The sequence below is a fragment of the Musca domestica genome, unplaced genomic scaffold (assembly GCF_030504385.1).
Source record: "Musca domestica strain aabys unplaced genomic scaffold, Musca_domestica.polishedcontigs.V.1.1 22, whole genome shotgun sequence".
Lineage (NCBI taxonomy): Eukaryota > Metazoa > Arthropoda > Insecta > Diptera > Muscidae > Musca > Musca domestica.
The window spans coordinates 3196810-3212466 of NW_026712262.1; the positions used below are offsets into that span (position 1 = coordinate 3196810).

At 34.9% G+C, this 15657-nt stretch overlaps 1 protein-coding gene across 3 annotated transcripts in view; it reads left to right on the forward strand.

The window, feature by feature from the left end:
• The first annotated feature begins 3434 nt into the window (after positions 1-3434).
• Positions 3435-15657, forward strand: part of LOC101901435 (neprilysin-3) — a 29903-nt gene continuing 17680 nt past the window's right edge. The window contains exons 1-2 of one of the 3 annotated variants that reach the window (XM_011296480.3): positions 3435-3712; positions 14954-15070. In XM_011296480.3, the coding sequence (XP_011294782.1) occupies positions 14954-15070 (117 nt within the window). In that variant the 5' untranslated portion in view covers positions 3435-3712. The other 2 variants (XM_011296479.3, XM_005189013.4) reach the window with 2 other exon arrangements.

Here is a 15657-nt window from a genome sequence, read left to right on the forward strand (position 1 = left end):
TGCTGTCATATAGCGTGAGGGATATGTAGGCCGACAATGAGTTATTGACTAATCGATTTGTTTGCTCAGAACAGCAAATGAGTTCAACGTAGAAGAGAACAGGGGATATATGATAAGATATTGGATATAAATATTAAGAGCCGTTCTTATATGATCTCTCTATAGTCCAGTTTTGCGTCCCTTAATATAGGGAAAAATAAAGGAAAAGTTCAAATTATCGGGTTTTCATTTTCAAATCTTTCCTTTAAATATATGATTTTTTTAGAGATATGGCAATTAATTGTCTACCTTTTGTAAATGTAACCGCATGGCACTATTTTAAAAGCAATTTCATGCAATCATATAATGTCCATATATTGTCAAATATAAATTATGTAGTTCTTCCTTATGAGCGTACAGCTGTCAAGAAATTTACATTTATTTCTGACCAAATTTTTTATTTATTTTCACGCCTTTTGAAGGGTATAAAAGTCTAGGAAGGATATAAAAACTAAAATATTAGCCTCATACGTCATATAAGACATGATTATGGAATGGTTGATTTTTTGGTCTGTTTTAGAAATTCGAAAATTTTAAAGTTTTTACTACGGTATACGATTTTCTTTCTATGATATCGAAGAAAATGGCAAAAGTAGTAGATTCATGGAGGTACTGAAATATATCATATATCTATATACATATTAATTTTCCTAAGCGCATTCATTGTGGAAGAATACAGGTAGTAGCATCGATCCACCTGCTGGGACAACGAACCATGGTACAATAAGGAAGTAGAACAGCTTCGTAAAACTACAAAAGTACAGCCCTGGGGCAATGCCCGCTTCCTGTCAGACTCATTCAAAATTATTGTTTTTATTTTTTCATATTTTTCCTCATTTTTAAAATGAGTTAAAAAGCGCGAAAAATGAATAATATGTCTGGATTTTTCTCTAAAAAATATGATCCTAACTGTTCAATCATTCAATTTCATGGCTATATTGGTTAATAGCTTTAATGCGCGAGCAGCAATTCATATGTCTTCCAATTATTGGTTGTTAAAATATTTTTTTCATTTTTCACAACAATAAATGCATACACAAAATTGGCAGAAGTCGGGCACACTTACAAAAAAAATTGTAATCAGCTGTTAGTTCTACCTTACCTTTTTATTGTACCATGCAATGAACTGTCAAACTAATTTTGAAAGTGTAAGTTTTGAATGAAATATTATTCAATTTTTTTAAAAATTGTTGAAAAATGCGTATCATAACAACCTCCGATTGGTTTTGAATATGATAACTTATAACAATTTACTTATGCCATGTTTACGTTACAACTTTTTGTAGGGTTAACCTACTTTAAGAGGATTTATTTGAAGTATGCCAATTTTAATCCAAATCTAGTGGGTTAACCCTTTATATGTAAACGTACTGTTAGATTTGAAAAAAAAAAAACATTTTAGAATTGTTGACATATCAATGTTCCTTAGCGTTAGCGCAGCTACCTGTATTCTTCTACTACGACCGTAATGATGCTTATAATTGTTTATACCATAGTATACTTTAAGGCGCAAACTGTTTATATCAAATATTAGTCTGCTTTAGCATAAGTGATTAACCAAAGACGAAATCAGAGAAATAAAATATATGCTATGGGTATCAATTCTTGTTCTATGAAAATGTGCAATAAAAACTTTTATAAAAGAAAGAAATGTCAAATGCTAAATTTTATAAAGGAAATATTTCTCATTTCATATTTTCATATAACAGGAATCCAGCCCCTATTCCAAATCCTGCAAGAATGTAAAAATGTTACTCCCATAACCGATTTTCCAGGTTCTCAACTCTGATTTTTCATATACAATGTACTTATGAACATGGTAAAATACGGAGGTAGAACAGCTTAGTACAACTAAAGAAAAACTGACCTGAGGCTATGCACGCAGAGTTATTTAAAATTATATGAAACAGGTTATGTTCGTGTTCACTCATCCGACAGCCGTTAAAATTATTCCAGTAACAGCTCATTATATTGTTTACAAGCGTACAAAAGCATCTTGGTGAGAATTTTCCAGAAAAAAAAAATGATTCGTGATGGAATTCAAGCGTGATAGTGTGATTTCTTTATATTTGGCTGGAAAACCCCAAGTGGCTATTGTTAGAGCACTCCAGCATTTAAATGTGAATACATTTTTTGTGTCTCGTACCATCGCTCATTACCGTGATACTGGTAGCGTAGCCCGACGTCAAGGAAGTGTACAGAAGAAAACAGCAACTTCAGCAGAAATGGTTCGACTTGATCGAAACCCGCATCGCAGTGGCCGAAAAATGGCTCGTGAGCTGAACATATTGCAATATTTTATTCGGTAAATATTGAAAAATGAGCTCGGGGTAAGGTCATTGAAATTCCAAAAAGTGCAACGACTTACACCGCAACAGAAAGAAAATAGACTCAAAAGAGCTAAAGAGTTGCTTCGGTTGGCCGAAAATGGTGGACTGCCAATTTGGTTTTCTCCGATGAGAAAACATTCGTTTTCCAGCAGTTTGTAAACCAATAAAATGATCGGGTTTACTTGCCAAAGAGAGCTAAAAATGTGCACCTTCGGGTGGCCACCAGAACTCATGCGCCGACCATGATGATTGTGTGGGTTGCCATAACAACCGATGGTCGCTCTCCGCTCGTATTAATCGAAAATTAAATTTTCTGGAGGATGTAGACCTTGGACATTCCAACAGGACTCAGCACCATCGCACCCAAGAATGGTACCAAAATGAGGTTCCTCGCTTCATTCCTTCATCCAGAGCACAATGACCACCAATGTCTCCGGATACCAATCCGTTGGACTATTGTGTCTGGAGTATTTTTGGAAAGCAAAGTTGCTACTAAAAATACCACATGCAAGCGATTTGCCATGAATGGGCTAAAATACCGCAGATCAACATTCGGGCAGCGTGTGACGGATTCATTGGTCGTTTGAAGGCCATAATTCATGTCAAAGCTGACCAATTCGAACAAATCTGAACTTATTCTATAAGTTGATGCTATTTACGACATTTTTGGCTTTCATTTAAATAAAATCTAAAAATTATGGCGTTTGACTTTGTTGCAGTTTTTTTATCCCACCTTGTATTAATCTCTGTTTATGACGCACAAACTATTTGTTCTGACAAGCCAATTAATTTGCCACACTTTGTGATTGTTGTGCCATGGCCCATTCAACCATATTATTCTATAGTTTCTATAAAAACGAATTTTAATTTCCAACAAAACCAATTCAAAATAACGTCCCCCAGATATTTCTTCGATTTGGCAATGCCATGCACCGGAAAAAGGGTCATGCGTATAGCATAGAACCGATGTTGTGTGAGAGTGAGAGCATAACGGAACTTGTGTTTTTGTTTTGCCAATTTGGTTGTTGGTCGGTGGTAGGAAATCAATTGTAATTGTTGAATAGATAAATGCGGTAATCACAAGTCGTTTTCCTCTCGCACAATTCACAATTCGCACCACACAAACAAAAAAGAAAATCGAAAAGAAAAGTAATACAGTTTTTTTGGCAGTCAGTAGTCGAAGTGATAAGAAAATCTATGAAAATACCATTGAAATTAAAATTGTAGAAAAAAGAAAAACTTAAAAAACAACGAAAATTGAATAAAAAGTGCAAATATTTTCCATGAAAATAAATACAAATTGAAAACCCAAGGAAGTATTCTGTGGCAATAACGCAAAAAAAGTAAATCAAAAATTTTCCTTCAAATCACATCCCCCCAAAAAAGGAGATAACTAACAAAGCATTAGTAGTAGTGAATCTAAGGCCAAACAACTAACAAACAAACAAAAAGAAAAAAACAAGTATACGAGAAAATTATGTCGGCAAAGGTGAGGTGGTGGGAGGTTGATGCAAAAACATAAACTTTTACCTATCACCTACTTTTAATTACTGTCTGTCCCGTCGGCTGTGTTGGGACATGTAACGCGTCTGGCAGTCTATAAATTCCCCTGGGACGTCTTGTTTTCTCTTGTCTCAGCTACTCATTGGCAGTTTTCTTCTCTTCATTGGCCGCCACCTAATTAACTATTCATAAAATGTGTTCACAAACAATTAATGAAAATGCTTCTATTCTCCCCAACACAAGCATCAGCAATTGAAAAGTTGCCGCTTTTAAATCCTTTTGAATAGAGAATTTTCCGTTAACATATGTTGACATGTTTTGTTGTTGTTTTCGTTTCTGTTTTTTTGTGTGTGTTGATATTGGGGGAGGGGTGGTGATTTTGTAATTTTAATTTATGCAAAACATTTTCGTATGACAATCAAATTTGGTGGGAGAGAGAGCAAGCGAAAGAGAGAGAGATAGAGAGAGAGAAGGAAATTATCATCTTGGGAGCACTCTCGGAGATAATGCCCAGCCTCTCACGGTTGCCACTTTGGTCCAATTGGACCAAAAATGGTCCTTTTTTTTACGTTTGGTCCACTGGTCCACTTTTTTCTGATTTGGTCCCTTTTATGAAAATGTTTACAAGTATGATACAAAGAAATTTTGAGTGTTTCATCACGCCTTTAAAAATTTATTTACGAAAATCAACACGGTTCACATAAAGCGAAAGATTTGAAAAAGGGCCAAGTGAAGTTAGATTCTTTTCTTAAAGAACAAAATGATACTTTAGAAAAGCAAATCCGAAACGCAGAATTCAGTTTAGTGGTGTTCATAATGGCACATAATCTTCCATTTATCCTTATGGATTATTTGCCAAATTTGCTAGCCGTGTGTTGTCCGGACTCAAAAATAGCGCAGTCTTTAAGCTGCGGCAGAACCAAATCGACCCAGCTAGCAGAGATTTTAGGGAACGAAGCAATGAAGAGAATAGTATCGGATCTCAGAACGTGTAAATTCTCTTTGATTGTGGACGAAACCACGGACGTATCAACAACAAAGTGTCTGGTTCTGGTGGTAAGGTATTTTGATAAGTTATCGAATACCATTCGTGACAGATTTTCATCACTAGTTGAACTTACCAAAAGCGATTCTGAGTCAATATACCAAACGATAAAGTCATTTTTTGGAAAGCACAGTGTACCTTTAAGTAATTTGATAGGGCTAGCAACTGACGGAGCCAATACGATGGCCGGCGAATTAAATGGGCTGAAAACAAAATTAAAAAATTATACTAATATATTTTACATTAAATGCACTTGCCACTCGCTACATTTGTGTTCGAGCTACGCCAGCAAACAGCTACCAGCAAAAATTGAAAAGCTGTGTAGAGATATATACAAATTTTTCTCGCACAGCCCAAAGCGAATCAACGAGTTCAAGGAATTTCAGGATTATTGTGGCGTAAAACCTCATAAAATACTTGGAATTTCTTTTACTCGTTGGCTCGCTCTGGAAAGTGTGATTGCACGGATTAATGAACAGTGGGAAGCGCTTCGACTATATTTTTTATCCTCGTGTCTTGAAGTAAGTGGCATTAGTGCATTTGAATTAGCGAATTCAATGGGTGATCCGGAACTAAAAGTTTACATGTTGTTTTTGGCCTACGTATTGAAAATAATTAATACCCTGAATAAAGAGTTTCAATCTGAAAAAGTTCGCTTACCCTTTTTGTACTCCCAAATTGAAGTACATTTTAAACTACTTTTGAGTAATTTTATGCATAACGACTTTGTAAAAAATATTGATTGTCTAGAAAATTTTAATATACATGACAAAACGAAATATCTGCAAGCTAAAAATATTTTTATAGGAAGTAGCGCAGAAAACTTTCTTGAAAGCGATAAATTTACGGATTCGCAAAGAATCACAATTAAAACAAATATTTTAAACTTTTACGTTGAATTTTTGAAACAAATTCAGCAACGGTTTGACTTTGGAAGAACTGATTTAAAAAATTTATGCATAATTACTCCCAACAAAGTTCTATCAGACACAGAAACTTCAATAATGCCTTTAGTAAGCAATTTTTCTCATTTAATTAAATGTGATATATATATATATTATTTTAACGCAATGGAAACTCTTAAGACTTTTAAACAGTAATCTTAAACCTGATATGGACGTTTTCGTATTTTGGGAAAAAGTTAGTTTATATAAAAACGGTATGTATGGGAAATGTTTTCAAGAATTGACTGATTTTGTATATGATTTAATGAGCCTTCCACATAGTTCGGCGGCAGCAGAACGTAAATTTTTTGAACTTTCTCTTATCAAAACCAAATTAAGGAATAAATTAGAGTTCAGTTCAATCAATAATATAATGCTGTCCAAAGAACTTTGTGCGCAAAAATCAGAGCCTCATTATGTTTGGTCAGTAAAAAACATAGGCTGGGCTTAGAATAGAATCACCATCATATTATATTATTTTTATTATATTTTATTATATACATTTATATCAATATATCTGTATAAATTTTATGTTAATTTGTTTTATGTATTTATGTGCAAATTGAATTGAAGCACTTTTTGTTAATGTTTAGAAATCTTTACACTTCATTTTTACTTTTTTGTGTTAAATAAATGTTTTGTTAAATAATATTGTAAGCATTGAGGATATGCGCAAGAAATTTCAAACAAATTGGTCCTTTTTTGTTTGGTTTGGTCCTTTTTTTGATGAATTTTGGTCCCGAAAAAAAATTTTGAGTGGCAACCGTGCAGCCTCTGGCAGTTCCCCATTAGTAGATTAACTCAATTATATGACTCTCTTCTCTTTGTCGTAACCCACATCCCCCTCCCAAACCATGTGTCCTTGTGTATGTGTGCAATATTTGTGTATATTTTGAAAGTTCTGTGATTTAAGTGCGCGCCTTCGTGTATGTACGTATGGGTGTGAGTGTTTGTTTATTGTCATTCTTATGAGAATTGTAATTTATTTCAATTGAAAAATTATCATTTCGAAAGAAGAAAAGCCACACAAAATACTGTGTGGAGACAATGGACAAAAAAGTCGAAGAAGAGCAACAATAAACTCGGAGTCCCTCTACAAAGAGGGATATTCACAGTTTTGTTTTTTTTTGCTTGTTGGGTTCATATGGGGCAGCGAGTGCGTTGTCTGTTTGTTTATTTGTTTACCTAGACACACTTAGAAAGGCATTTCGACTTATTCAACAGTTTCATCGTTTCGCGTTTATCGCGCCTTATTTATTATTTACATATTTATGTACGGTTGTGCGATGTTCGTTGTGCTAACGTTGGCCCGCGTTCTGACGTCAAACCGTGGTGGGAAGTTTTCGTTAGGCAGATTGTTGTCACCTTTGTTTTAATTTTGGAACTGTAGGATTTGTATGCTATTGCAAATTGAATGGATAAACAGTGGAACATGGTTATACGAATCTGCAGATTGTTATTCTTTGAAAAAAGTTTTTATTAAATAAGAGCCCGGAATACGAAAATATGACAGAATATAAAACTTGATATCGACTTACATTGAAATTGCACACTCTATTAGATGATGGGTATATTTTTAATAAAGTACTCTACTAGATCAAGAGGATATAACAGATATCTATTGATCCCGGAACAATGACCTTGCCCCAAAAAATGTACTGATCGACTCTATATACTCTATATAGTGGAAAATCCGTGATCTCTTAAATAAAACTAGTGTGGGAAAGTGTCAAATAAACAAACTAACTTGTTGTGATTGATTTCAGAAAATTTTAAATTACAAGACCCTCGCTTTAGATTTGTTTTTTCTTCACATTTACATGTTCTGTCAATTTTATTATCCATGTGTATTTCCTTGAATTTGAGGTATGATTTACAATTTTTGCCATCATGCACTTGTATACTATTTTTATACCCTCCATCATAGTATGGAGGTTAAGTTTGTCATTCCGTTTGTAACACCTCGAAATATACATTTTAGATCCCACAAAGTATATATATTTTTGATCAGCATAAAATTCTATGTCGATTTAGCGATGTCCGTCCGTCTATCCGTCTGTGGAAATCACTCTAGCTTCCGAAGTGGATTGATAAAATTTTACTCAAATGTATGTTATGTCTGCAGGACTTTTGGTATTGGAAATGGGTCATGTAGGTCCACGTTTTTAGCGACATAATTCACCGGAATTGTTTCAAATTTGGTATTTGAAGTTCGTAATAGATACTACAGCATAAGACAGAAAATTGTCTGTGCAGGTTCACGCCTTCGTATAGCCCCCATATAACGGTACCTCCCGATATTCGGTACTTTGTTGATTTTAGTGACATTATTCACCGGCATTCTTTCAAATTTGGTATTTGATGTTCGTAGTGGATACTACAGCCTATGACAGAAAATTGTCTGTGCAGGTCCACGTCTTCGTATAGCCTCCATATAACGGTACCTCCCGATATTCGGTATTTTGATGCTTTTAGGACATTATTCTCCGGAATTGTTTCGAATTTGGTATTTGAAATTTTTAATGAAGTCTATAGCCTAAAACAGAAAATTTTTCTGTGCCGGTCCACGTTTTCGTATAGCCCCCATATAACTGTACCTCCCGATATTCGGTACTTTGTTAATTTTAGCGACATTATTCACCGGCATTCTTTCAAATTTGGTATTTGATGTTCGTAGTGGATACTACAGCCTATGACAGAAAATTTTCTGTGCAGGTCCACATCTTCGTATAGCCCCCATATAACGGTACCTCTCGATATTCGGTATTATAATGATTATAGCTTAATTATTCAATGCAATTTTTTTAAATTTCGCTTATGACAAAAGTTATATATGCAGGTCCATTCGGTATTTTTAAGTTTTTAATAGAATTTTTAACGGATTTTGTTTTTGAGAATTTCCAAATTCTCTCCAAATAGTGGAGGGTATTCAAAGTTCGGCCCGCCAGAACTTACAGATTTTTTACTTCTTTCTTTTGGGCTTCTAATGGATTCCACGCGGAAAACTCTTTGACAGCAAAGAAGACAAATAGCTCGTTGATATACAAAATGCTATCCGGATTAACCCACATTATCAGGATGTATTGTTTGATTCTGATTTTTACAACCGGTTTTAGAACTTGTACAAAATACTTTGTACATACTTTTGAGTGCGATTGAGGCGCTGGGAAAATGTAGCAATAAAAGATAAATGTTCTAAAATTAAATATTTCCCAGCCGCCATAAAATATCACATGTGAAGAATTCGGTGATCTTGTGCGCTGACGCATACGATAATGCGAGAGATAATAAAGGTTATGACCCACACGCACATATATCGATGCGCTCAGTAGATGCACAAGACCACTTGAATGAGATGTCAAGCAGCCCTGCAATGTTCTCCATTCAGTATTAGAATAGATAAGAACAATTGTGTGGCTGCGACTAGGTTAAGTTAGATTAGTTTCAGTAGTACGTAAGAAACATATTCTTTAAATAAAATCAGAATTGAATCAACAGCCTAACCATTCGGTTGGTTTTCTTTTCTCATTCATTGGTCCTTCGAGCCGGATCCAAAATAGAATTGAAATAGCAACCAAACTAATCGGTCGTGTTTCTTTTCTCATCGAAAACAGAATAGAGTTGACAATCGAAGAGGGAGACTGGACTCTATTCTACTTTTACATTGGTCCTTCGAGCCGGATCCATAATAGAATTGAATCTACACCCAAGCGAAGCGGTTGTATTCTTTTCTCATCACCGAATAGAGAATTGAGTTGACAATCGAAGAGAGAGATTGGACTCTTTTCTCACTAAAACATTGATCCTCCAAGCAGGCTCCAAAATAGAATTGAATCTACAGCCAAACCTTTCGGTTGGTTTTCTTTTCTCACTTTACAGAGCTACTAAATCCACTCGATTTGAAATGTCAATTCCATGGCGTATACGTCACGTAAATCGTATTCACAAGTCGAGTTGATATTATTTGACGTGTAGTATTAACATTTGAGATCGAGTAATTAAAAGACTATGCTGATTTATTAAAACTTACCTAAATTAAGCTTATCGTAATAAGCGATCGAATTATTAACCAAAATGTATTTAATTATTCAACTAGTTTTTTTTTAATTTTGTTTTAACCATTCTCTGTTAACCTTTGTAAGTGCTCTTTTTGTCATATCCTAAACAGACTTGTTATTGTGTTTATTTTTTAAGATTATTTATAATTGGCAGACGTCAAATGCTCTGCCAGCTAATGTTAAGGCCGGGAGCAAGCTTTTCACACTCAAATATATATTTTCGCATATATACTCAAATATTAATGTTTGCAATGTAGCATATTACTTTTAATGTGTTAGAATAAGAAATCAATAGTTTTAACTAGTCTAATCATTCTCTAAACATGAAAAAAATGTGTTATCGATAAGAAGAAGCTTGGCTTTCCTAAATCTAAACGTACTTTTATGCCGTGTTTATGTCATGGTAAAAGAATCTAGGTAGATGGATCAATGCTTGGGAACATTGATATGCCAACATTTTTAAAATGTTTAGTCAAAAATAAGTAGATTTTTATATGTTTTCTCATACGATGCACATCGGACTTTGATATGATACACATTTGTCAAAAATTTGTACAAATTTCAAAAAATTTTCATTCAACACTTTCACATTCAATTTTCATTAAAAATCAGTTTGACAGTTCATTGTCAGCTGTGACAATGCGACAACCTGTATTCTTCTACAATGGTTTATGTAAGAGCTTTATGTAGGGTTAACCTATTTGAAGAGGATTTTTTCAAGCATAAGTAATAGATATGACAATTTTTATACAAATCTAGTGAGTTAATCTATGGTACAATAAGTGTGCCCGACTTCTGCCTACTTTGTGTATGTATATATTGTTTTGAAAAAAAAAAGAAAAATATTGTTTTCAAAACCAATGATTGGAAGACTAATACATTGCGGCGCGCGCGTTAAAGCTATTAACCAGTTTAGCCATGAAGTTGAAATATTGAACAGTTTGGATCATATTTTTGGGAGAAAACTCAGGCATTTCATTTATTTTTCGTGCTATTTAACTCATTTTAAAGATGAGAAAAATATAAAAAAAATGAAAATAACTTCTTGTATATAATTTTAAATGATTCTGTCAAGAAGCGGGCATAGCCTCAGGGCTGCATTTCTGTAGTTTATGCATTTCTGTAGTGTATGGGTTAACCCCTTTATATGTAAACGTAATGTTACCTTACAAAAATAGATCTTCTGTTTCCGCAAATGCGTTCTTTACATTTTGCATTGGAACAATAACAAAAAAAATATTTTTTTTCCTTGGAATGTGAATAAATGCTTATTTTTAAACAACAATTGTCTCTATATTTTAGGGTTTTTTGATATTTGGCTATTTTTGCATTCTCTTTTGGTTGTGTATATATGGGTAAACCAACATCCGTTGAGGGGCATATCTAAACACACAAGATTAATCCACTGGACCTAATAAACCCAGTGGGTTAATCTTCAGTAATGCCCTGTGTGACTTTATTAAATAGGCCTTGTAGGTAGGGCATAGTAATTACCTGAATACAATTTTTTTTTCTTTTTGTACTCTTGTAATGTCAAAGCCCATACACAGTTTTTGCATGTGTATGCACGAGTATTGTTTTAAATAATAAACTGCTAATAAACTGCTTTTTTTTGGAAAGCTCAATACTGTTAACTATCCGCGGTGTTCTACTTATTTTTTGTATTTTCTTTTATATATAAATATTAAAAGAAAAGTGTCAAATAAACCAAACAACTTGGTGCATTTGCTATTATTTATTTGAAGTTGCGAGACTCTAACGTCGAGTTGTGTGTTTTCAAATTTATTTAATTTGTCCTCCCTTGTAGTTATTGTACTATGGATGTAATCATGGTACAATGATATCAAGGTAGGGCTATGATACCATATGATTTTAATTTTTTTATTTTCTTGGCTTAATATGTCATTTTTTTTTGTTTATGTATGTGTTTTCTTTTCAATAACAAAAGAATTGTTCAGAAAATATTCAAATTCGGGTGTTTTCAAAATCTTTATTTCAACGTATGCATCGAAAAAATCTAGAGTTTTTGTAGCGAAATAATCCTTTAGAGATATATAGTACATGATTTTGAAAAGAAGTGTTGACCTTTCATTCATTTATCGCGATTTTCAATTATTTATTCAAAATAAATGCAACAAGTTGTTTGATTTTGTTATTGTTTTGATACTATTTCTGACATTACAAGCCAAACAGGTAGACCTCTATACTTGCAATTTTTTTAAAGTTGGCCTACCTTCTATTCATTGTACCATGGATGTAATGTTGAAATATTGTTACTGGAAGTCGTCTTTTAACACAATAGTTCGGCAAAAGAGATATTTTGACATTTCTTTTAGAAGATCCACGTTTCGGTATATCTTCCATATAACGGTACCCATCGATATTCGGTTTTTTATAGTTGTAGCTATTTTTCACGGACTTGTCCATAAATTGGTATTTGTAATTCGTAATGGGTTCTAGCTCCGGTACCAGAACATTAAAATTCTGGGTTCACGTTTTCCTATAGAGCACATGTAACGCTACATTCGGATATTCGGTATTTTGAGGATTTAGGCCACATTTTCTAGTAGATTTGTATACAATTTAGTACATGTACTCCATAAAGGGTTCTACAACTGCTGGCAAAACATTTTCCATATTGGTCAACGTTTTCCATGTAACGGTAACCACTGATATTCGGTATTTTGATAATCCTGGGCATATTTACCCACGAAATTTGGTTTTTATTTCTCACAATCAATAACAATCCTTGTAGTATAAAATTGTTTACAGGGTGAGATAAAAACCTGCAACAAAGTAAAACGCCGTAATTTTTACATTTTTTTTTTTAATTTTATTGTATGAAAGCAAAAAATGTCGGAAATAGCATTAAATTTTAGAAAAAGTTTAGATTTGTTCGCATTGGCCACCTTTAGAACGAATTATGACCTTCAAACGGCCAATGAAACCGTCACACGCTGCCCGAATGTTGCTCTGCGGTATTTTGGCCCATTTCCGGCGAAGCGCTCGCTTGAGGTGATCGACACTTTGGTATTTTTTTGTGCCAACCTTGCTTTCCAAAAGACTCCAGACACAATAGTTCAGCGACCATCGGCTGATATGGCGCCTCACACCATCACCATGGCCGGTGCTTGAGTTCTGGTGGCCAACCGAAGGTGTACATTTTCAGCTGACCTCTTTTGCAAGTAAACACGATTATTTTGTTTGTTTACAGCTGCAGGACAACGAATGTTTTCTCCACGGAGAAATCCAAATTCGGCAGTTTACCACTTTCGCCCAAGCGAAGCAACTCTTTATCTCTTTTGAGTCTATTTTCTTTCTGTTGCGGTGTAAGTTATTGCACTTTTTGGAATTAATGGCTTTATCCCGAGCTCATTTTTCAATATTTGCCGAATGGAATATTGCGATATGTTCAGCCCACGAGTCATTTTTCGGCCACTGCGATGCGGGTTTCGATCAAGTCGCTTCTTTACTTTTCGAACCATTTTTGCTGATGTTGCTGTTTTCTTCCGTCTACTTCCTTGACATAGGGCTACGCTACCAGTATCACGGTAACGACCGATGGTACGAGACACAAAAGATTTATTCACATTTAAATGCTGGAGTGCTCTAACGATAGCCATTTGTGGTTTTCCAGCCAAATATAGAGAAATCACATTATCTCGCTTGAATTCCATCACGAATAACTTTTTTCCTGGAAAATTCTCACCAAAATGCTTTTGTACGCTTGTAAGAAATATAATGAGCTGTCACTGGAATAATTTTAACAGCGGACGAGTGGCTTAGAAATGACAGCAATCTGAAATTGGTTGCTGTTTTGAGTTGGGTTTGGAAATGTGTGATTAAGAGAGGAGGATTGTTTTGGATATGCGTACCAAATGTTACTGGGATAAGCTGACATTCTGAAATTTGCTATTGAGGTCACCGTTGGTTTTTTAGGTTTACATATGGAATCGTTGAATTAGTTTTTGAAAAAAAATAGGTGTGTCTCCATTCTGTAATAATTTACAACAATTATTAGAAATTTTAGGTAACTAGACACACCTATTACTCGTAGAATATTTAAAAAGTCCGAAAATTCTTTAATAACTTTCCATAATTTTTTTTTAGCTGGCCCACTTACTGCCAAGCAGATTGGCCCGCTCCGTTCATTAGCAAAGTAAACAAAACACAAATTCTTGTTATGCCGGTGGTGGGTGGGTGGTTGGTTGTTGGCAGCAGTCAGTGATGATGGGAGGCTGTTGAAACGAAGTGAGGAACATGCCAACATCATGTCCGATATCTGTTGCTTCCCTTTTCCGCTTTTCTCTGTGTTTTGCCCACTTCCAGTGGCGAATGACAGCGACAAGATGTTTGTAGAGCTGTTCTTACGTTGCACATATTCTTGAGGGTATTTGCCCGTAAGATTTCATACATCTGACGATGGTGGCTGGTAAAATTGTTTCAGAACTCAGTATAGCTCCAGCGTTTGGTCATATTGAAGGCATCGCTGTTCTCTCTTCCACTCTGCCAGCTATATTCGGTTGGAGGTTGTTGTGCGTGGATAACTTTTTCATTTCGAAAATAATCGAATTTTGTGATCACGAGTTACTCACAGTAGCAGCGTTGTAATCATTGACGACATTGCATACCGACAGGCCTTCAAAGTTTTTGTGAGAAGAGGAGAAAGGGGAAGGCCGGTTGTGGTTGTTCCTCTGCGTGACACACAGCCATGTTTGTTTACAATTTCTTTCAACGGCGCTTCGATGTACGTATGAACGATGTGTACCGCGGAATAGTTTATCTCAGTGGCATGGATGATACATTCATCCTCCATCCATCCATCCATCCATCCATCCGTTTCTCTGACCATCTGTCAGTTTGCGTTTTCCACCATTTCATGCCCAGCCATAATTCTTGACTTGAGTGATGTCTGTAATTGGATTTGAATTGAATTGAAATTAATATTCATTTTGTGCGTACACTCACAACACGTCTGTCCGTCCGTCTGGTTGTGGGTGCGCGCTCTTTTCTTCTTCTTGTTCTTTCTTTTAGATGACGCGCTACAAGCAGACAGAATTCTCGGAGGAAGATAGCAGTTCCATGGGTGGCGTTCAATTGAACGAGCCCGGCATTAGCACTGGAATGCAGATACGTTATCATACCGCTCGGGTAAGTTTACAGCAAAAAGCGTACACAGGCACTATGCCTTGTACTGTGGCAGCCAATGGCATCGACATTAATCCCATACTTCGTAATTGAAAATGCAAACAAAATGTTTAAACAAGGCAAATAAAAATAAAAATTCACATGTTTTAGGGAAGACGATAAATAATATTTACATAGTTTTTAATTTGTAGCAGGGCAGTCCAACGTTGGGCGCCGAGGTACGATTAAAAAAAATCTTTGCGAAATCAAAAAATATAAAATGGTACGTTTGAAGAAAGAATTTTAAGGTCAGTGTTAGGTTCTAAGATTAGGTAGAGCTTTTCGAATTTTTTATTTTCCACTCAAGTGTCGAACAAGTCATTACAGGGTAATACAAAAGGGGCTACCTTTTCTATTAGCACAGGGTTGAAAAATAATGGGTGATTACATATGCCCTGTTTCAGAACTTTCAAGAATCTGCTATTTTACAATTTTTTATATCATAAAGGAAAATCCGTTATGGTACCAAGTTACATTCTTGCAGTTCTGGAACATACCAATAAATAGCAAAAGAATTAATTTGTCTTATTTCCCTGGTAGATAACTGAGAG